The 22813-nt window shown below is 33.5% G+C and overlaps 1 protein-coding gene across 1 annotated transcript; it reads right to left on the bottom strand.

Annotated features, from left to right (window-relative positions):
- Positions 1–288: 288 nt before the first annotated feature.
- LOC143583282 (phytochrome B-like) lies at positions 289–4620 on the bottom strand. The gene is made up of 4 exons (XM_077065628.1): positions 2540–4620; positions 1153–1960; positions 770–1063; positions 289–669 (listed from the first exon to the last, which is right to left on the bottom strand). Exons 1-4 carry the CDS (start codon positions 4617–4619, stop codon positions 465–467), a joined length of 3387 nt encoding a protein of 1128 aa, XP_076921743.1. The 5' UTR covers position 4620; the 3' UTR covers positions 289–464.
- Positions 4621–22813: the final 18193 nt, after the last annotated feature.

The raw sequence follows: 22813 nt of genomic DNA, 5'->3' as shown, positions 1-22813 counted from the left end.
CAACAGAATAGAGGAAAGGAAGCAACTATATTAAAAACAGAAGTGATTATGCAATTTTGTTACATATTTTAAAGGTTGTAAATTTATGTTTTACGCCGAGAGTGGAACCAAAAGATTTTGCATTTGGCTCTCTGGTGAAATTTTGCAAAGAAAGTAATACATCAGCTAATGAAAATATTCAATTAATAAATTACTTTTGTAAGATAACTAACTAACTTAACTTCTTTCTTTCTATGTTTATACACCAATCATACAAATACGCTATGTTTGTTTTTATTTTATGAAATACTCTAATGTTATTTCAGCATTTCAAGTAAAACATTGTACCAGTTTGCAACAATACAAGTACATATCATATGCTCTCTCACAACAACATTGACCACGCCGATATTGTTCTGATAATATAAGAAAACACTATTTGTTTATTTGTACCTGAACAAGTTGGTTGGTTCAGTTGGTCAGATTCAGGTTCTATTAGGAAGAGATAGTTCAAGCACAATATGGAAATAGCATCGTTCGGATTCTCTTATGTATTGAACGTCCCCATTCATAAGCTTTAAGATTTTCCGACACATGCTTAGTCCTAAACCTTCCTCACTGCTCCACTGACTGCCATGAAACATGTCCTGAACCAGTTCGGGTGGAAGACCATTACCCGGGCACACCATCCTGAACAACAATATCATCATCCATCTTATTATTGTTAACTGCTTTCTGTTAATATTATATTAATAATACTAAAGAGTCTATAAAGGTAAAGACAACATACCTGAAGTCAATATGCACGTCGGTCATTCCATCAAAGATCTGTTTCAAAGTAGGCCGAACTTGAATCTCCACCCAACCGTTAGGCGAGGGTGCATGGTGAACCATATTCAACAAAAAATTTGTTAAAACTTGCTGAACCCGTGTTTGATCACCAAACACGGTCAAAGTTTTGACTTCCTCGGGAATATCACGGATCAGCTGGACACCTCCATCTCTCAAAGCGAACATCACTTGGCTGACCACAGCATCGATTACGCTCCCGAGAACAAAATCGTGCTTTTCAAGCTCCAAATGACTTCCATTCAGAGTTTCAAACTCAAAGTTAGTAATTGCTTTATGACTAATCTCTTTTCATAACAATCAGAAACACAAAAAAAAACTAACCCTTCTTGAATATTCTCCATATCAACATCTTTCATAATCTTTAGCATCTGTTTCTGGCACGCAGCACTCGTTTCCAGCAACTGCTTTTGATCATCGGTTAGATTTGTTGCTTCCAAAAGAGAATTAGAAAACCGAATGCCACTTAACGGATTCTTGATCTCGTGACAGATATACGCCAGCTCTTTCATCCTCTCGAAACATTTATTTTCTTGTTGTCGTTGTATTTTCATAGCTTGTTGTAGCTCTGGGCTTGCAATCTGCAAGAAACAAAACGCTCCCATAACCTCACCGCTTAAATTAACCCGTTTATTTGCTGTCAACAAAGCTTGCACGTATTTCCCACGCCGATCAAAAAACGAAAACTCGTGTTTATCAGTGTCCTGCCCGCCAATCGCATTATGCAAAATGATCATGAACTTTGTCAAAGAATCAGGACCCTTTAACCAACAGCAGCTTCCAAAAATCTCCCCAACCAACATCTTCCCTATCACGTCTTCACGGGCCCACCCCGTGAGCTTCTCCATGGCGGTATTCCACTCAGAGCAACATGTGTTCTCATCCGCTGCAAATATGGGTGGGATTAGAGCGTTGGGGTTATGAATAATCGCCTTGTAATCCCCTTGGATTTGAACAAATTTGTCCATTACAACTTTTTGCCTTGTAACATCTTGACCAACGAAACAAACTCCAACAATGTTATCCGTATAATCCTTGCTAGAACAAGCATTAACAACCACAAAAACAGCATCTTCTTCTTGTGCTAAATTAAATGTCCTTAGTTTGATCTCAACGTTCTTATCTTCTTCACCTGTGCAGAGTGAGCAATTTATATTACAGTATGAATTCACAGAAAAATAATAATAGCGTAATTGAACATCATTAATCATATCTTTGACCATAATGCTTAAACCTTAATTATGTTCTTGAGTGTTTAAACATAAAAAATAGTATCTTTTTTCTCTCTGCAAAGTTTGAATCTTTATGTTGATGTACTTGAGTGTTCAAACATCAACCTATTTGTCTACACAAAACATAAATCTTTATGTTGTGCTTGAGTAGATACACATAAAAATCACTCTTTTCCCGAAAAAGATAGAATCTTTATGGTGTTCTTGAGCATACAATCATCACAAAGTCTGTAGCTTTATGCTGTTATTGAGTATTTAAGCATCTGAAGTTGTATTTTTCTTCGGTAAGTGTAAATCATTATGTTGTCCTTGATTATTTAAACATCAGAAATAATATTTTTATCCAAAAAAGTTTGAATCTTTTTGTTGTTCTCGAGTATATAAACATTAAAGATTATATTTTTCTCCACAAACTTTAAATCTTTTTACATCAAAGCTATAGGATTTTTGAAGATAATGTGAAAGAGTTAAACAAGTACCTTGTAAAGCATGAGTAAGAAGTTTGACAACAGTTTCTTCCGATTCTTTATAAATGAGATCCCGAACCAACGACTTCCCCATGGCTTCATTCACTGGTAAGCCCGTCAATTCTGCAATCTTTGCATTCCATCCGTTTATCCGACCCTCAACATCCACAGCAAATATAGGAGCAGTTGCAGTCTCAATCAATCTAACCATTTCTCTTGCAACCGAGCTAAGTTCATCCACCCCTTCCAGCCCCATTTCTTCAATTTGAACCTTAACAACCGCTTTCGAATTGCTTTCTTCAGGATCTTTAAACGAGTCTCTTAATATAAGCTGTAAAGAGTGAATGGCATCCATTTCCGCATTCTCCCATGGCAAACTTCTACTTTTAACAACTTCTAAAAACGCATTAAACGAAGAACGCGGATGCATTCTTTGACCGTCATCTTTATCCTCAGGATGATGCTTCGCTCCACCCCACTTGATCTCTTTTGCAGTGTGGGACCGGAACCAAAACAAGAAATCTTTAGATGTTATGTAAGCAACCGCCATCCCACAAACCGCATCACCAAGTGAAGCTGCACCAGGGTACCCTGCATCGGCTAAGCTATCAGTGCTTAAACCAGTTGAATCCGTATGACAAGCTAATAACCAGTCAACAATATCTTTGATTTGCGTTTCGGTCGGTGTAATGCCTAAAGGGTAGTACTTTTCTTGATAATATAGAGCCGCCCCGTCACATTTCACAAGATCCATGATACTTGGACTCTGAGTCACAATACCCGTCGGTGAATCTCGAAGAATCATATCACATAACAACGTTTGTGTTCTCAGAATCCGTTTTTCTGACATCTGTGAAGCCAGTTGTAACTCTAGATTCAACTGGAGCCCGAATGCTTGCATCAAAAACTCACACGCATACCGTAAAGAAAACGGAATGCATCGTGCAGACGTATGATGACAAACCACTAATCCCCACAGCCCCATCGTCCCTCTCCCGCTTGCACCGTCTTCATTCCCGTTTATAATAACCGCCAAGGCTAACGAAGCTATCGAACCCATGTTAGCCATGTATTGAGCATGGCAACCATGAGGGGCTCGAAGGGTCGAACCCACCAAACACAACGGCTGCATCAAGTTGTCATCTTGGATTACACGAACCGGAGTAGCATGACAATCAACAATCATCCTCACACGATTCTGCCTAAACAAGAATCTCGAAGCCTGCGGGATATCAGTTGCAGGATAATGCAACCCAATATACGGATCCAAATCGGCCCGCTTACTTTCAGCCACCACCTCACCATGCTCATCTTCATGAAACTTATACACCATGACCCGATCATACCCCGTAAGCTCCCTCACATTCTGCACAACCGTATCACACAAAAGCTTAATATCACCACCAGGCAACGCCTGCAAATTCGAAATAGCCCGAACCGCAAGCTTCTGAGACTGCACGGCCCCAGCAATCGACAAAGCCGGATCCTCGGTCCTAGCAGGCTCTAAATCAATAACTATCCCCACATCAATCCTATGCAAAATGGCATAAAACGGTTTGCCTGAATTCTTAGAATGAACCCAAACAGGGTTCAAGAGAGTAATCTCACGGGCCTGAAAAGCCCGTTCGAGCAAAACCGCACTGGACGGGGTGAACAGCGTCTTGACATCGGTCCCAATTGTCAAGATTTCGGGCTTTTCGAGACTGGGAACAGACTGTGGAGCTAACCCTAACCTTTCTCTAGCGTTTTCGCTAAAGGCGATAACCCGAAAAGTATTATTATCAATAGCAATCATACAGCCAAAGGGCTGGATGTGACCACCTCTTTGAATCTTGGACAAGTAAGCAGTCATTTGCTGTTCAGCAATGGAATCAGTGGCAGTTTTGATTGACTGTGAGTAGTCAAAAGACTTACCAGACTCACCAGACTGTTCATAGACAGCATGGAGTCTGGCGTCAACTGCATACTGAGCAATGGCTTTGCTCATGGAGTCAACTCTGTTGTTGGTATTTGCTGCACTTGTGGAAGGTGTTGAGGAAGGAGAAGGTTGTTGGGGATGAACCCTAGAGCTTGCTCTGCTGCCTGAAGCCATGGGTCTGCTTCAAACTAATCTAATCTAAAATGGGTGTAATAATAATATCAAGAAGCATAGATGATGATGAAGAAGAAGAAGAAGAAGATGTGGTGTTGAAACATGTTCTGTTTTGGGTTTGGTTTGAAGATGAGTTGAGTTGAGAGGTGATGTGTTGATTCTCTCTCATCTCACAAGCATTATTTAACAAGATATTATTATTATTATTAATCGGGATACTGTATTCTATTCTATTCTGTTATTATTCTTTCATACAAATACCGTATATGATGGTGAAAAACATTTTATTATTGGTTTTATTAGATCTCTCTCTTGAAGAAAATACAAACTATTTATTTGTTGACTCAACTAATTAATTTTTACTTTTGCGTTGGAATTTGGAAATACTCGAGACCAGTTGATCTAGCGGTAGCATAATAATTTTGCTAATGGAAGCAATTTATTCAAGTGGATTTTTTAGTTATGGGTTTCCTTATGAGTGAGTGAAGTCACCATATTATATTATTCGGATAAAATTGTGATTCATTTGTTAGGATAATATCGGGTGTCCTTACCTTTATTGTTCAAGAAAAAGTTCTTGGAATTCGGATGACAGTTAAATGACACTAATTAAAATATTTGTGTTTACTTTAAAAATAAAAATATTTGGAATTTGGGTGATTCTTGATGAATGTGTCTTCGTTAGTTTAGACGATTCTGAATATGTGATTATGTTTATTTTGTTTTTCTTGACATTTTGATGTAAACTTTGTGAAAACGAAATTCTATTTAGAATATGGATATTTAAGCATCAGAGCCTCATAGGCTATATCGAGTGTCAGTAACAAACATGTGCCGTGATGAACGAAATTATACCTGACTGAACAGGATTAGTGACGATATTGATATTGTCGAAAACAATCCATGTACTTATTTTTATGATTTTCAATCACCATAAAACACGTATCATGTTCTTTTAGACGTATGGGTCACACAAAAGAAAGTTTTGTGAATTCAAATCATTATAAATGCATTTTCTTTTCTTTTATCTTGTAATAAACAAACATATAAGTAAATGCTTAATTTTGTAATACATACAGGTTGTATTTTTAACACCATCGGAACCAATGTAGGGAAATCCCAGTAGTATTATTAAGAGCATTCTCATCTCACCCTCTATATCTAAACTAAAAATTACATTAAAACTCACTATATTTTCTCTCTCCATTTCAATTAAATAATATTTTTTTATACATTTATCATTAACTTTTCTCTCTCCGTCACTCACAATCACTTTCAAAAAATATTAAAAAATTATAGGGTGTGAACAGTAATTTTTCAAATATACAGAAAAATCAGTGTTTTTTTTTAAAATATAAAAACTATTCACTCATACCATCCTAAATCACTCTCTAAATTATAAAAACACCCCTCACATAAAATAAAAGGTCGGAAGAGAATCCTCTAAACAATATAAACGTCATTGTTGTGTCGAGGAAAATGCAAGTCATACATAAGAAAGAGTAGCATCCCAAATCCTAATAGCAGATTTTGAGGATGATGTGGCGTCAAACCCATTTGTTTTTATTGGGATTGGTAGGGAGCTCTTCTTTTTTTATTAGTTAGTTTTTCTATATATTAATAAATAATTGATTTATCAATCAAGCTTTAAAAAAATATAGCATTTTAATTTACATAACTTATATCTACAATTTTTTAAAAACAAATAGATTAACAAACTAAACAGTTTGGATGTTAAATTATTGATATATTATATACATTATTATGCTATGCCAATATTTCATATTATGTTACTAGCTATCATAGATTGTAGAGAGAGTCCATATTGTTTATTTAGACCGCTATGTTTTTATCTATGAGATGATGATGGTGATGTAAAAAAAACTATGTTAAGCTTGTAAAAGTGCTCGGAACCTATCCGTTTTGTTTAAAAGGCCCCATAAAAAATAACCTCTAGCTAACAAATACATAATAGGTTAGTTCTACAAAACCTATCATCTTTTTTGTTGTACTCTTCAAATCTTTGACCAAAGAGATGCAAAGTGAGTATTAATTAACACAGAAATCAATAGTGCATAGCAACAGGAAGTAGATTAATCGAGGTGTAGCCAGTTACTTCAAGGCATATAATTGCTTTTGAGAAAAGAAATAAGATAACATGTTTGTATTTGTTTTTTCTTTTCTCTAATTTACTTACTCATTTTGCTTCTTTCATGTTTTATTAAAATCATTTATGATTTATTTGTTTAAATTCATATCGTGGCATCTTAATTCTGAGGAGTAGGGTTGTAGTTTAGTTGACCGGGCTGTCTCTGCCATGTTTTAACTTACTCGATAGAAGCTGGTCCACTTTAACTTGTTTCAACCGATCCATATTAACCCGGTATGTTGTTCTAATGAAGCCATTTTTTTGTCCACACCCGTCAATGTTCATATCTATGTAGTTATTATTCTTATATAACACCATTATGATGCTCTAACGTAGTGTATGAAAATAGTGATGTGTATAAAAATATAAAGTTAAACCTTAAAGGCAGGAATAAACGGATGGAATATATGTTTTGATTAAATGAAAAGTATCATCACCCATATTATATAAAAGTAAAAGCAAAGGTAAAAGTGTGGGTGGGTAAAGTCTAGTATCAAGATTAAAGTGGGGTTTAAGGTTGTGTGTCTGTAGTGGTAAGGCTAAGGGGTGTGGGGGGCTTCAGTGGGGGTTCCAGCCAATAATATTATGACGTGTGGCAGAGAGAGAAACTGGATAAAGGGTGTGTTGGAGCCCCCGTTGGAGCCCCTGGCCCTGGTGTGGAGGGGCTCCAGCAGGGGCTCCAGCGAATTTTTTTTTTTATTTTTTTATAAATATATTCAAACAACGTATTATTAAAAAAACTTATAAATTATTAAAAAAAACACACATTTTTTTTAAAATTCAAATTACAAAAAAAAACATACTAAAAATTAAACAAACAATAATACTTAATAATAACACTAATCTAATACAAGATCATCGAGTACGACGACATTTTTTTTTTTAAAAAAGTTGGGAAGATGGGTTGATTTTGGGTTTTATTTTGAAGTTGTGGTGATTGATATGGGTGTAATGAGGTATTTTATAGATGAAATGGGGTATTATTTAGGGAAAAATTATTTTTTTTTTTTAATTTAATCCCTTCCCAACGGCTCTTTTTACCTTCCCAACGTCCATTTTCTCTCTCTTCTCCCGCGACCAGCCTCACGTCTGCCTGGATTTCTGCGCTCGCGCCCCTGCTCGCGCCCCGGTGGTGTGGGGTTAGCGCCCCAGGACGCGAGCGGAGGGGCTCTAGCGCCCCGGTTAGCGGCCCACACCCCTCAGCCTAATGGAGGGGACCAAAGGGGTAATAGCCACGTGAAATATGTACTACAATTGGTCCACCAACATTCTATTCCGATCTAATAGATCACAACCAGCCACGTGTGCCAGTCTCTTGGCTCCACCTAAGTCAATGGCTTCTCACATATCCATCAGGCCGTCCGGTCTTTTTTTTCTTTTCTTTACTTAAAGAATGATCTTTGACCTATTGCAATTACATATCTCTTTAACCAATATGTATAAGGCATGTGGTAAAATCTCTCCAATCTAGTGAGAGAAGCATGATCCTTTCTCATCTGTTTAAAAACAACTATATATTTTAATACGTTTTCACTGACTTGGCGAAAACACATAGGAATTTCTCTTCAAAAAATAAATTCTCGCAGCTAACCGTAAATGAAAATTTAAATTGAAAAAGAAAAGATAAAACATGGAAGAAAAAAATGTTATTTTTAAAGGTATAAAAAATGTAAGTTGTCACACCTTGACTTAGGGTCTGGGCGTGTGGCCATGTTTTGTAAATATATTAAAGTTACGTTTTTTTAGCATAAGTATTTACATAAAGTATTATTATAAAATTGAAAACTCGGGATTTGAATTGTCGTTTGATAATTCAATTACATGTCTTTTGAAAATATGATTGTAATATTCTGAATAAAATATCTGAGCCATCGGATAGCATCTAATAACTATATATCCGATCTTCTAATTCAATCTTCTTGTCTGTTCTAACTTTGCTGATTTTCTGAAATATAGGGGGAAAATACGTCAGCACACAGCAGGTGAATGACGCTGACTCTGTTGCAAAATCTTTTTATACCATTGGGAAATCAACAATAATACCTCTGTGACTACTTATTAGGCACCCAACTTAATTGGGATAAAATTACCCTAAGTACATGTACAATTATAATATATACACAATATTATTTCTCTGAACAGTCTCTCAAACTTCCAAAGACGTATAGAAGATTTGCATCACCTCAGGTAACCCTGAGTCACCATGTATGAATGGATCCAAACACATATATACTTTTAATCAGAGTGTTCGATTCTTATTATTGTAACACAAGGTTTTAAGGATTCACAGATCCTATGAAAACATTCTGACTCTTAAAGAGTTTGTAAAAGTTTAGGGCGTATTCACCTTTCTGTTTATAATCAGTTTCTGCTACTGATTGTTACCTTGGACCTGTAGTACACAAATAACCTTTGTATAAATATTTAGATCAACGATCTAGCTTCGGACCTTTAGTCTGTTTTGTATAGCTTTTTGTATATATAAAACACTAAGTTAAATACTCATGCCATACATGGGCTTGACAACTTGAATTCTGTAAGTGATAACTTTTGATAAATAAAATTGAGTAATACATTAATAAGTATGAAGTTAAATTACAACTGCTATTCACAATCTTAAAAATAAATCATAAATCTCTAAATACTTCTTTCGATACAACAGTAGACGATACACTAAAAATATGGTAACAACTAAAGTAAAATAGAATTATGAGAGCATAAGTAGTACAATCGGAACAATACGAACCAGTCATCAATAGAAGAAAGCTTTTATTCAGTTGAAATGTGCAGTAAAAGAGAATCAATAAGGTTTTGATTCACAATATATGGATAGAAAGAAATAGATTACGGTTATAGGGAAAAGAAGGCAGGCTGGGTTCAGTTAAAGATCCACGTATTTTTAACAACGAATCCGCTAAGTAAGTTTTAGGAGCTAAGATGTTTCATATACATGTAAATGTTTTCTTACATATTAAAACGATATAATTTATATTAGACAAATTAAATAATGAAAATATTCAGTTTATAAAAATGTTTTATAAGAAACCTAATGTTTTTAAGAAATAAAATATATTTTGTAAAAGCAATTAGAGAAATCATTAAACAAAAAATAGATAAAAAGAACTTTAAAAAATATATAATTAATAAGAGAGATAGGCGGGAACAAATAGTAAGAATGCATAATGGAATGGCATGTGGCAAGAAGAAACTTTGATTTATTATATAGTATAGATATAGATAGATTTGTACCGTTAATGTCACACATTTGCCACACCCTCAATTTTCACATGTGTGGTTTTATCGCGAGGCGCGTGTCAAACCAGAATCTTAGCCATTAGTTATACTAAACGACCTCTAAGTTTATTTAAAAAAAACAGGAAAACAATTTCATAAACGATTAAGTTTCGGAAGCATAATATGTGGGAATAAATTCCCGAAACCAAAAATAAAATGTTTAAGCGTAAAACAAGAACGCCCAAAAGTTAAAATACTCGAAAACCAATATCCTTTATTAACGTTTATGTGGGACATGCATGTGACCTCCTATCCGTGCACCAAGAACTAGCGACCTGAGAAATACATGCTAAAAAGTGTCAACACAATGGTTGGTAACTTCACAGGTTTGTATCTAAAAATAATCTCGTTAAACAAGTAGATAATGCAGGCATTGTCTTATTACTAGTTAATTACGATAGTATTCATGATACAATAGTGTAGTGTAGTTTCTATTACGACCGAAGCTTGACATGTTGGTTTGTGCCTCCCACCAAGTCGTATTCTGATTTGGAAATGTTTAGGACAATATTAAACCTGCTCGACATCCAGTCAAGTTTTAGCGTGGGTGGGATTTGTCGAACGCAATAGTACTACTTATTATTTCCCGCCAGTTAACCTTAGTTAACGGTCCAATGTGCGTGAGAACTTTCAGTTTATACCAGTGTTGTAAAAGTCGGATTCCAATGCCTTGGAATCAACGATTCCAAGGTCCTCGGACATCAACTTTGCCGCCTTTTCCCAACTTTTCCACCATTACTCGCCAAGGTCCAACTCGGTCAAAAGTCGGAGTGCAAGGGTGTAACATTCGTTACTTTTTAAACCCGAAAACACGACCCATTTTGAATTTTCGGTTTTTGTTTATAAAGATTATATATAAATATATATTATTATATTCTCAAATTCGTTTCAATGTATGTTGCTCATCGTTTATTATTAATATAATATTCACGGGGAATTATGTTCGTTCGTTTCTTTCTTTTATTTTGCTCAAAAATACCTCCGAGATTTAAAGTTCATGTTTAAACGATTCGCAAATTAATCGGATATAATATGAAAATAATCCAAATATATTTATACTTTTAACAAAATTTATAACCTTCAAAAGTTCAAGGTTCTTTTGATAAATATAATTTAACATGTGTTTTATTATAACTTTAAAGTTGAGGGACCAAATTATAACATTTTCAAAATATATTATATTAATATAATGCATAGCAACAGCACCCCCCCCCCCCTTTCTGAATATCGTTTTTCCGACAAGAGACCCTCAGCGGTGGTAGCGGTTCCGGCAAGAGCTAAAAACCCCATAAATCTCGCAATTTGACCAAGATAATTATTGTAATGGCTTTAGTCTTCGTCATTGAACGTTAATCAATATGTTAATTAAATTATAACGTCCTATAACTGTCCAATTTAACCCGTAATACTGCCGGATAACTGGCCTACGCATTCAACACCAATTAACGAATTTTCATTGCAATTACAAGTATAAATAGGACCCTAAACATCGACTAAACTTGTTTCAATCATCAAACATATCTAATATCCTCTCTTAATCCTGTAATTGATTACCCAAGTCCGAACTCCATTCACCACCTTCCCGACACCATACATCATAATTAAACTATGGTTTTGAATCATTTTACCCGTTAATAAAAACCCCTAACATAATTTTGACGAACATGGAACCGTTTTCTTGAATTGAAACTCTAGGGTTTATGTAGTGAAGAAGATGAACTTGGTCTATAATTGAAACTCTAGGGTTTATTTTTTAACTTTTAAATCATATTCTATGCATTCATAATATTAAAGAAACATTATTTTAACGAAACCAAACCTTCAAGTTTCCCCGTAACCCGGTTTTTATTTTTTTATTTTTCTTTTAACCTTTAAAATCATATTTTTGTCAATGTTATGCTTTTATAACAATAAATAAATATTATTTTCTTTTAACAAACCAAATCCTGAGTTATTAGATTCTGGACTTTTTCCGACACCTTTATATTATATACAAGTACATATATTCATATGTATACATAGATGTATTTTTATCGTACATAATTGGAATTCCAATAAACTTGTATATAAATTCATCGTATGTTTAAATGAACCGAACCTTGTTCATTGATCAAAAACTTATTTTTCCGTGTGACTTCCCCGTTAAAGGATTTATAATACCTATCTTATTTATTTAAATATCATGATGATGATGATGATAATAAGGTTCAAATAATTTATCTCGTTAAAAATATATATGTGTATAACTCTTTTTATCAAACTTTTTATATGTAATTCTTATGGTTAATTAGTAGAAGTTATTTATAATGTTTATTTATTTATAAATACATGCATATAGGTAAGGATTAATACAAAACGATAATATTAATGCTAATGATAACAATAATAATACAAGATTTAAATAATAAATAGTCATTAATATATATTATAATCTCCAAATTATTTAAACCGATTAATAGCCTTAACAATTGAACTAGTAATTCGTTAATCTCAATTTTGCTTAAAACCCCGTCAAACCTTAATTACGTTATAAGTCTTGTTAATATTTCATTTATAAATAGATTTATACTGTTTTCACTTTAATTGTTTATTGTCGTTTCATCTTCACTAATTTACTCGCTAAAGGTAAGTAAATCACATCCCCCTTTTTTTACCATTTTATATTTTAGGGGCGTTATGCGTTCACAATTCAAACACTTTATTTCACACTACAATTCCATTGTTTGCGTTATATGATATTGCTCAATTGGTTATACGTGCAAATGTGACTATGTGTTTATTTTATGTTTTAGTGGTTGGTATCTCATCCTCATTAGTATGATCATACGCCGCCGGAGTAGCTCGTTATCTACGTGATTCCAGTGAAAAGACAATTTTTATATTTATTGTTATGCTAGTTGTAGTAGTTCATATTTATCGTTAGAAATTGTCATTTTAATATTATATATATTCAAAAACCGTGATTACTAGCTTAATTTTATGTTGACAAACTATCTATTTTCACGCATGGCGCAAGTAGCTATATTAGATGAAGAAAACAAGAGATTAAAGAATAGTTGGACTTTAGGTTGCATGATGGATAAAGACATTTAGATGAAATTAATTGTTTTTCAGTTGTAATGTTTATTTCTTTTGAGACAATGTTGTGCTTTACGTACTTGATATATGAAATGAATAATTTAGATACTGACACGTGTATATACTTTAGTGTATTTTGAGCAATGATACAATTATGTCGCGCCCCGACATATTCCGCCTTAGGTTGGGGTGTGACACATAGTAAAAAATAATTCATACATAGTAAAATATATGAAACCACACAATACACTACTATATAAACGTTATGTTGCACACACAAAAATTTGAATTCAATAGGTAACTATATTTTTACAAAACCCCCTACACAGAACTGTATGTTCATAATTTTGTTGTGTAAGTACCATATAAACAAATCCATAATATATAGTGTAATGATGCAAAATTTATTAGCTTTATCAACAAATCATAAGAACAAACAAATAGCTTACAAAACCAACAATTCCAAAAAAAAATTTACTGTTTTATTTACAAAATTTTAATGGTAAACAAATTGTGAAATGATCTTGTTGACCAAGTCATTCAGCACCTTTTTACTCCTTTCTTCAAAGGATTCAATGAATGAGTAGTCTTCACTGAAGTAGGTATAAATTAGACCATCCTTGATGTCTTTACCCGGATGAACAACCTTGAGACCACCAGCATAAACCCTATGTTCGTTATTGATCAGGATCGTCTCGAGATCGGACACCGTGAATGGTTTCATCCCCTTGCTCGTATTCTTAAGAGCAGTTATATAACCTAGATAGTTCTGCTTACTATGTTTGATCTTTCTAACAGAACTAGCTATTATAGGTTCGACATCAATCAATTCCTCTGACATCACCGGGAGGAGTTCCCTATATCTAAGTATTTACCTTATATGCCTTAAATTTACAGATGAGTCGGGATCCTAATCTTACTATTACAATTATAGGATCAGCTCTTATTTGCAATCTTCCTTAAAGAAAGTCTAAGGTAGTTGCAGGTCCATTTTCCTTTTTTTATAATGTGCGGGATTCCTACTCTGAGTAGGCTTCTTCGTGCGTGCCATTCTAGGAGTCTTCATTTACTCCGGTATAAAGTTATATCAAGGTCAATAATTTCTTTCTGGTCCACCAAGAAAAAATCATTTTTTCAACTAAGGTTTATTTAAGTCCGCCACAGCATGCCTTTTCCGTCTATAGCGGATAGGTAATTTAGCTACCTCCGCAGCAACAATTGCTTCAGCGGGAGCTGTCGTCATTCATTAATGTCTAGTTTAATAAGACCTAAATCACAAAAGTCATGTATACCCTTTTTAATTAAAAGCATGTCATAAATATGTGTTTATAATTACAATAATGTCATTTCTACTGTTAGACCATTGAGTAAACAAATTCAACGGTTCAGATTCATTTCTCGCATTTCTCTCTATAAAATCACTTCTCGCATGAACCATCCCACATATATATATGATTAGGCTAATTTCAAAAGTGTTTCTTAGTGTGAGAAGTGCGAGAAATAATTACAATTTTTTTTCTTGTATTTATGATTTATTTTAATAGAATGAGCATCTTAGGACAAAGCTTTTTTTCATATATGGCAAGTAACTTATGTGTGGGATAAGTTACATATTTATTGTTTTTTATTTTAATATTTTTATAATATAGCTAGTTTCATTACCATAAAATAATCTATCTTCATAATTTCATTTTATCAACAAATATAACTAAGTTACAAACTATTTTTTTCTTAAAAATTGTTTGTATTTTTATATTTTTAATTTACGATTAATTCATTCATTTTAATTTTTCGAACTTAACCAAATTTAGGAAAATTATATTGAATTCGTATAACCACATACACAGTACATAAATGATCATGCATTCGATAAAATTTACACATACAATTCGAAATACCGCCTCCATAATTTATATATATGAACCTACACACGATAAGATATACACATACATAATTTGAAATACCACATACACAGTACATATATGAGTCTACACAAGATATAATTTAAATATACACAATTTGAAATACCATCTACATAGTACATATATGAACCTACACATTACTTAATATTTTTTTTTTATTTTTTTTACTTTAAAATACATATAATAAATAATAGATCATGCTAATAACCTATGCTTATAAAATTTTCACATACACATTCGTGATATCATCTACACAGTACCTATGTGAATTTACACAATTTTATTTGTGTAATATAGTTTGTAATCTAATTTCATGAATCACATTATTTATGATTTGAAACAAAAGAAAAACAACAAATGAAGTTATATCACGATGTATTTCAATATTTGAAACAAAAGAAAAAAAATAAAGTCAAACCTTGGTATTAAATTCGGATAGGAATATTATGTTAGTTTTAATCATTAAATGATTTACTAGCAAATGTTTAGGGAATTCATTGATTGTAAAACATTTGTTATGGTAGAATAAGACCAAAGTACTTATTTTCTAATAAAACCCTAATAAATGATTGTGTATTTATTACAAGAATGTCATTATGATTATGAACCATAGATCAAACATAATCAACTACTCAAATTTATTTCTCGTGCTTCTCGCTATAATATCACTTCTAGCAAGATCCATCCCCTATATATCTCTATATACATATATAAAGTAATAACAATAATAATTAAGTATAAAGAATGTTATTAAAATTTGATAACTATGGGACTACTAACAATCTAACTTTTATTTACGCATCTAACATTTAATTATCCATCTAACTTTTACTTTTATTGCAACCAATCATTATTTACACATCTAACTTTTCATTATTCATCTAACTTTTAGTTTCATCGAAACTAACTTTTGTTTATATATACGCGCTAATATTTTATATAGAGATTACATTTATTTATGTATACTAACATTTTTATTCTTATTATTGTGCATACTAATTATATATTGGTAATAAGCTGTTTAAGAATTTTGTTAAATCAAAAGTGGATATTATATTTTGGATGCAAAATTTTTAACAAGCTAACACATAAAAATAATAAATTTCATGTTTGGAAATACATAACTGTGTATGCTAATTCCTAACTCAACAAGGACAAAATCGGTTTTTATGTTTAATTCATCTGTATCTATACTATATATAATGTTTAAGACATGAGCAAATTAAGATATTTGATTTTAAGAATTTTACACAATTTAATGCATAAGATACATGCATAAAAGACGGTAAATTTGTCTTTTAAACACTTCTTCAAAAAATATTTACAACTTTTCACCATTAACTTTAGCCAGCTGTTGTTAAAATGAATATTATTTACAAGTTTACCATTTCATCTTTAACCATATATTATTTTTAATTTCAGTCATAAACCAACTCCACCACACAATTCTTAAATGAATATAACTTATTCACACATTAATATTTTTGTAAAAAAGTTGTACCATAAAAACGAGCAATTTTATTCTCTTTAACTTGAGAATGGAATTCTTATAGCTTTTCAACTAAAAAAATTAATATCATACATATGGGTATTCACGGTCGGTTTTAACGGTTTTTTATGTTAAGCTTGTGAGCGTATCTGTTAGTAACAATTTTTTTGTCATCAAAACCAAAACTGAAGCGTGACCATCCATAATTGTCATGTGATTACCAGGGTCTATGTTTAAATACCAGCTATATCGCGCAGGCTCATGTCTAGTATAATAAGCATGTCATGCCCAAGTTAGCATGTTTAACTCATTTAATTAAACAAGTTGATCAGACAACGCAGTTGTTATAACCTTCCAACTCATTTTACATGTTTGCACGTAACTATGAACTCGCTTACAATCTGTCTATTTGTTTGTTAAGTTTAGATAATTGGATTAAACATGTCGTGTTTGGGTTACAGATTTTTAAGTGTGCTCGTGATAGAGATAATGCTTTTGAAAAGAATAAATGCATGACTCATATTCAAGTTAACGATTCAAACTGTTAACCCGAACCCGCTAACCCTTCAATCGAAATATCTACTAATGTTATCTTTTTGATAAAATATATTAACTTTTTCTTGATAATCTTTTATTATCGTAGTCTAATCATAATTATTCATAGTAAACCTACTAATGAGTAATGAGAATAAGATCAAACTAATAGATTCTTCTTTTGCTAACTTATCTATAAAAGGGTTAAAAGCTAATAAAATATTGTAACTATAATTATTCATATTTATGTTTGTTGTATGAACAGATTCTTATCCAAGTTAGTATCAAAAAAAGCATAACTTCTTTGGAATAAACAAAAGAACTAGTAACATCCATATTTTCTTCTTTTTTTATATATATTTTATTAAAACGATTTCAAATTCTGTACATTTTATTATTTTGTTACATTTAGGGGGTGTTAGGGTGAGCTTTTAGAATTGTTTTTTTGCTGATTTGCTTTTTGAAAAGCAAAAGCCACTTTTGAAAAGCTCTAATTTGAAGTTTTTGGAGGAGCTTTCCCAAACACCTTTTGCTTTTCAAGAAACGAATAGCAAATAAGCAAGTTTTAAAAGCTCACCCAAACACCACCTTAATATCATTCATTAAAAGTAAAGGACAGAATTACAGAAATTGTCCTTTATCTTTACTCCAAATTTCACTCGTGGTCCTTTATCTTCAAAATTGATATGTTTTATCCTTTACATTTATAAATCCAACAGCGTTTGTCCTTTGGTCCTAACCCAGTTAATTTTTCTCGTTAAGTCAGGTTATGCCTTGCACATGAGGGAAAATTGGTAATTTAACCCATATGATTAAAAAAGACATTTTAATAACTCAACTTTTTCTTTCTTCTCTCTTCCTCTCCGGTAAAACACAGCCACCGCCATCCTCCTCCACCACCATCGCCATAGTACCACCACCACCGTCACAGAGTCACAGTACCATCACCACCGTCGTCGGTCCCCAAAATAAGTGCCATAAAAAGCATACGCACTGACGAAGTAAAGGATCCCTTCCGTCCCCGGTGGTGGCTGGAGCCACATACTCTCTGACGGTTTCACTCCGGTACCTAATTTGTACCACCACCATATAACATTTCGGATTTTTCAAACCCATATTCGTTTACGAACGAAACATTTTTAGATCCTTATTATTATTGAAAATCCAATATTTATAAGTAAATAAGTTTTCTAATGTTCACTTTAGGCCATGTACTTCAATCAATGTTCAAAACCAAATTATACCAAAAACTAGTTCAAGTAATGCTCAATTAACAAAGTATAGGGACCATTATTGCCAAAACTGAAATTCCCATTCCCTTGAAGCCGGGGCACTGCGTGACGGCACAACCATGGGTTGACCGAGCAGCGCTATGGACCCTCTGTACAGATTCGTTAACTCGATTTCATTTCTAAACTCGTTTAAGGTATAAAATCTTGTATATTAAGCATTATTGAGTGAATTAAGGTCCAAGTAATCATAATATTACTAAAACACAACTTCTAATTTGTTTCCCCCTAATCAAGATCATATCTTTTAGTATATTTCATTGATTCTTTCCTTAAAACGTATTTACTTGCTTAAACGGGCCAAAAAGCCCATATTTAATTCGTTTTTGCTATTCCTATATAAACACATCATAATTCCCTGCTGTAAACTTTAATATAACCCTAATACACCTCCTTCAATCGTCACCTACCTCTTGTCATCCTCAAACCCTTCGGTTTTTGCATATTTGTTGAAGATTCAAGACTAGTTCGTTGACTTTGCTTATGCACCAACCTTTGACTTCCGTTTCTCATCGATCCTTTCATTTTCCGGGTAAGTTGTAAACATAGGAATCGTTCATACATATTCCCTAGTCAATAAACTTCAATCAATTTCGGTGGTTGAAGGGTGTTGACTGGTCAATTCGCTTAAAACTCATTAAAGGGCAAAACAGTCAACAAGTTTGACTTTACGTTTTCTTATGCTTCTGGTCGGATTCAATGTTCGGCCCAGAAGACTTTTATTCTCGTAACATAATTTTAAGGCTACTACCGAAAACCCGACTTCCGACTCGCTGTTCGGATTCTGGTCAATACCAGCTCGCTTAAACGTTTAATTCAACATAACTACAGTTCTACTTATCCGTTTGGATTGATTCCAGTGGCATTAAGTTTGTTTTTATTTATAGTTTCATATCACAAAGTTTCAGGTTCTAATCTGTTATCTCGTTTGACGCGTATTGAACAACTCGCTTATCCGTTGACTCGTTTATTCTTAGTTATACTCACTTGCCTTTAATCTAAGATGAGTTTTATCATTCCCCTATTTTACTCAATTTTTCACAAACGTTTTGGGGATATATGCGTATATCATACTACACATACATATCTATATATACATACATATCAAAAATAGTAAACGTGTAATTGTGTGTGATTAATCAAATCTACTTGTTATGTGCTTATTTGTTATTGTATTCAATCGCTTGACATATCCCCTTGGAGAGGGTTCTCATTCTATTGACCACCGCCCGATTCGCTTGGCAAAGGTCTTATTCTCATTATTTGCTCATGGTTGATTTACCGGCGCCCGATTCGCTTGGCAATGGTTTAGTCGACAACTTATTTGCTTATGGTTTGATTTCATTACCACATTTATTACGTTTTGCTTATTTATTATATTAAAATTATTTTTGGTGTTAAAAATTGGTGGTAAACTCACTCAACATGTTTGTTGACAAAACTCCATTTTCTACGCATATGCAGGTTGCCTGAGTTGAAGGATGGACACTTAGAAAGACCTTAGGATTATAATGAAGACATACATGGATTTAGACTTGTTGTATTTATTTATTTGAATTATTTGGTTGTATTTGATTATTGTGTGTATTATTTGAACAAAATAATTAATTAGATATTGTCATTTATATTTATGATAGTATCTTCGAGCTGTGAGCAATCAGATCGCGCCCCGGCATTTCTGCCTTAGGTTGGGGTGTGAAACACCACAGCCTCCGTCAGTCCACAAATTAGGGCTTTTTGCACAGTTTCCTTAGATACCAAATTAGGGCTTTTTTGCTGTTCAAATTCAAGTAAGGTAAGTGGATAGCTTGGAGTTTTACAGATTGGTGAAACAACGCCACGTGTCGTCGATAAAGAAGATAGAAGAAAACGAAGAAGCTGAAGAAATAAATAAGAGATCTTATAGGAGGGAGAGTGACTGAGCGGTGAGAGATTACCGTTGCTCCGCCAGTCCGCGACCAGTCGTTTTGATGTGTGCTGGAGAGAGAGAGAGAGAGAGTTACTGGTGTGATTGAATTGTTCAGATTTGTCATGTTTAACAACTTCATTAAAGGTATGTGGGTGTACTAGAACATATTTTCATGGCTTTTGTTTACATTTAGATATGCAGCGCCTATATGCCGGAAATTAGATGAGGTGGATTTGGGGACCGGCGGTGGTTGTACTCGGGTGGTGGTGGTGTGGTGTAGAGGTGGGAGAGAGAGACGAAGTAGAGAGAGAATAAGGATTATATGTATTTTTTTGTCGGAGAAGACAGCGGCGGCGGTGACTGTCGGAGAGCTTGGTGTCGATGGAGGAGGAAGAAGAAGGGGGGGAGAGAAAGAATATAAATACATATTAAGTTTTTTTATTGTTTTTCTTTATTTATTAAAATATTTTTTTAATTTAATAGATAAAATGGCCAATTTACCCTTATGTGTAAGGTACATGACCTGACTTAACGAGAAAAATTAACTGAGCTAGAACCAAAGGACAAACGCTGTTGGATTTATAAGCAACAAACTGCATCACTAGTCCCTTTTGCAAAATGACCAAACACAAAAAAGTGTGCCTTGAAAACCAAAACGTGACACTTTTTGTAGTTTTATGTTTGATATTCTTGGTTTTTTTGCATATGGGATTACGGATTTTTAATTGTTATGTATATATTTAGGGAATCAAATGCGAAGTGTTTTTAAAAAATGAACAGATTTTATGGAATAATGTCTGTTTAGTTAAAATATATGAATAAGAATGGAGGTTCTATTATGAATGCTCTTAGTTGTGTTCAAGAGGTAATGGATATGAATGTTGTTAACCAAGGATCTATGAATGTAATTACCAAAAGATTTAATTTTAGTATTCTTTATATTAATTAAGAGGAACATAAAGTTTAAAAAATCACGCACAACTTTATATCGTCATAAATATATATAAAATATCAAGTATATGTTAGAGCATTCTCATTCCACCCTCTATCATTAAACCAAAAATTACACTAAAACTTACTACATTTTCTCTCTATTTCAATTAAATAATACTTTTTATACTTTTTATCATTACCTTTTCTCTTTCCTTTACTCACAATCACTCACAAAATATATTAAAAAATTATAGGAGATGAACAGTAACTTTTCAAATATACAGAAAAATCACTACTTTTTCTAAAATATAAAAACTCTTCACTCACAACACCCAAATCACTCCCTAAATTATAAAAACACTCCTCACATTAAATGAAGGGCTGGATGAGAATGCTCTTAGGACTTAGGAACACAACTTTATATCGTCATAAATATATATAAAATATCAAGTATATGTTAGGACTTAGGAACAGGCAATGTCGTCATAAATATATACAAAATATCAAGTATATGTTAGGACTTAGGAACAGGCAATGTTGTTGAGGCTGGACCGGACCGACCGGTCGAACCGGTCCGACCGAGATTCGGTCTATTGGCCGGTCTGGTTCTATACAGTTCGTTCGGTTCTCAAAGAATCGGCTGGTTAGATCGGTCCGACCAGAAAACCAGGCCGGTTGAACAGGTTTTACTATTAAAAAAATATTTTTTTTTGAAAACTTTTATTTTTAGCCATAACCATCATTTTTAGACGAAAGTTGTTCGGCTGGTTGGACTGGTTCGAACGGTTGAACAGGTGAACCGGTTACCCGTCCAGTTCGTTGTCCAATCCGGTTATGAAAACATTGAGAGCAGGTTATCAAAGACAAACAAATTGCATAAAAAGTTAAGAACATGAGAATTTAACGTGGTTTGGTTTTAACATACCTATATTCATGGGCTGCAACCACAGCATTTTATTATTGCGATATGCCTCACTAGTTATGAAGATATTATAAGTACAATGAATATATAGATATCACACTGGGGTTAACAACGTGTTAAACAAAAAAACCAAACCGGGCCAAATAAAAGAACAAGGCCCGGCCCAAAGCCTCCTTTAGCTTTCAATCTTCATTAAACCCAATAACAATAAAACCCAACAGCATAAACTTAGCATACTGTATGGAAACTAAGGTAGCGTTTGGTATGCAGGAATGACAGTAGGAATGGAATGATTCATTACGTGGGAATGAAAAAAGTGGTGTTTGGTTGCTCAATGGAATGGAATCATCCATTACACATGAAATCTCATTTCATCAAAACCATTCTTTCCCACCCCCTTCTTTTTTTTTAATTCCATTCCTCCTTCACCCTACTTTCTCAACAACACTACCACCTAACAACCACCACCACCACCACTACCATTGGCACCACTACCAACTCCGCCGACACCACCACCACCGCCGCCGCCGCCGCTACCACCATTTTCGTCGCCGGAGCTACCACCATCGCCATTATAGGTTTTTTTTTTTGGTTAAAAAGTATTTTAAGATAAGAGTGTTCTTATTATTTGTATTTCATTTCTACAATTTTTTTGGATACCAAACAATAAAAATT

This window comes from Bidens hawaiensis, unplaced genomic scaffold, assembly GCF_021521415.1.
Source record: "Bidens hawaiensis isolate Kalapana, Puna unplaced genomic scaffold, B.hawaiensis_p1.1 tig00032354_1, whole genome shotgun sequence".
NCBI lineage: Eukaryota > Viridiplantae > Streptophyta > Magnoliopsida > Asterales > Asteraceae > Bidens > Bidens hawaiensis.
This window is presented reverse-complemented; position numbering and strand designations above follow the sequence as displayed.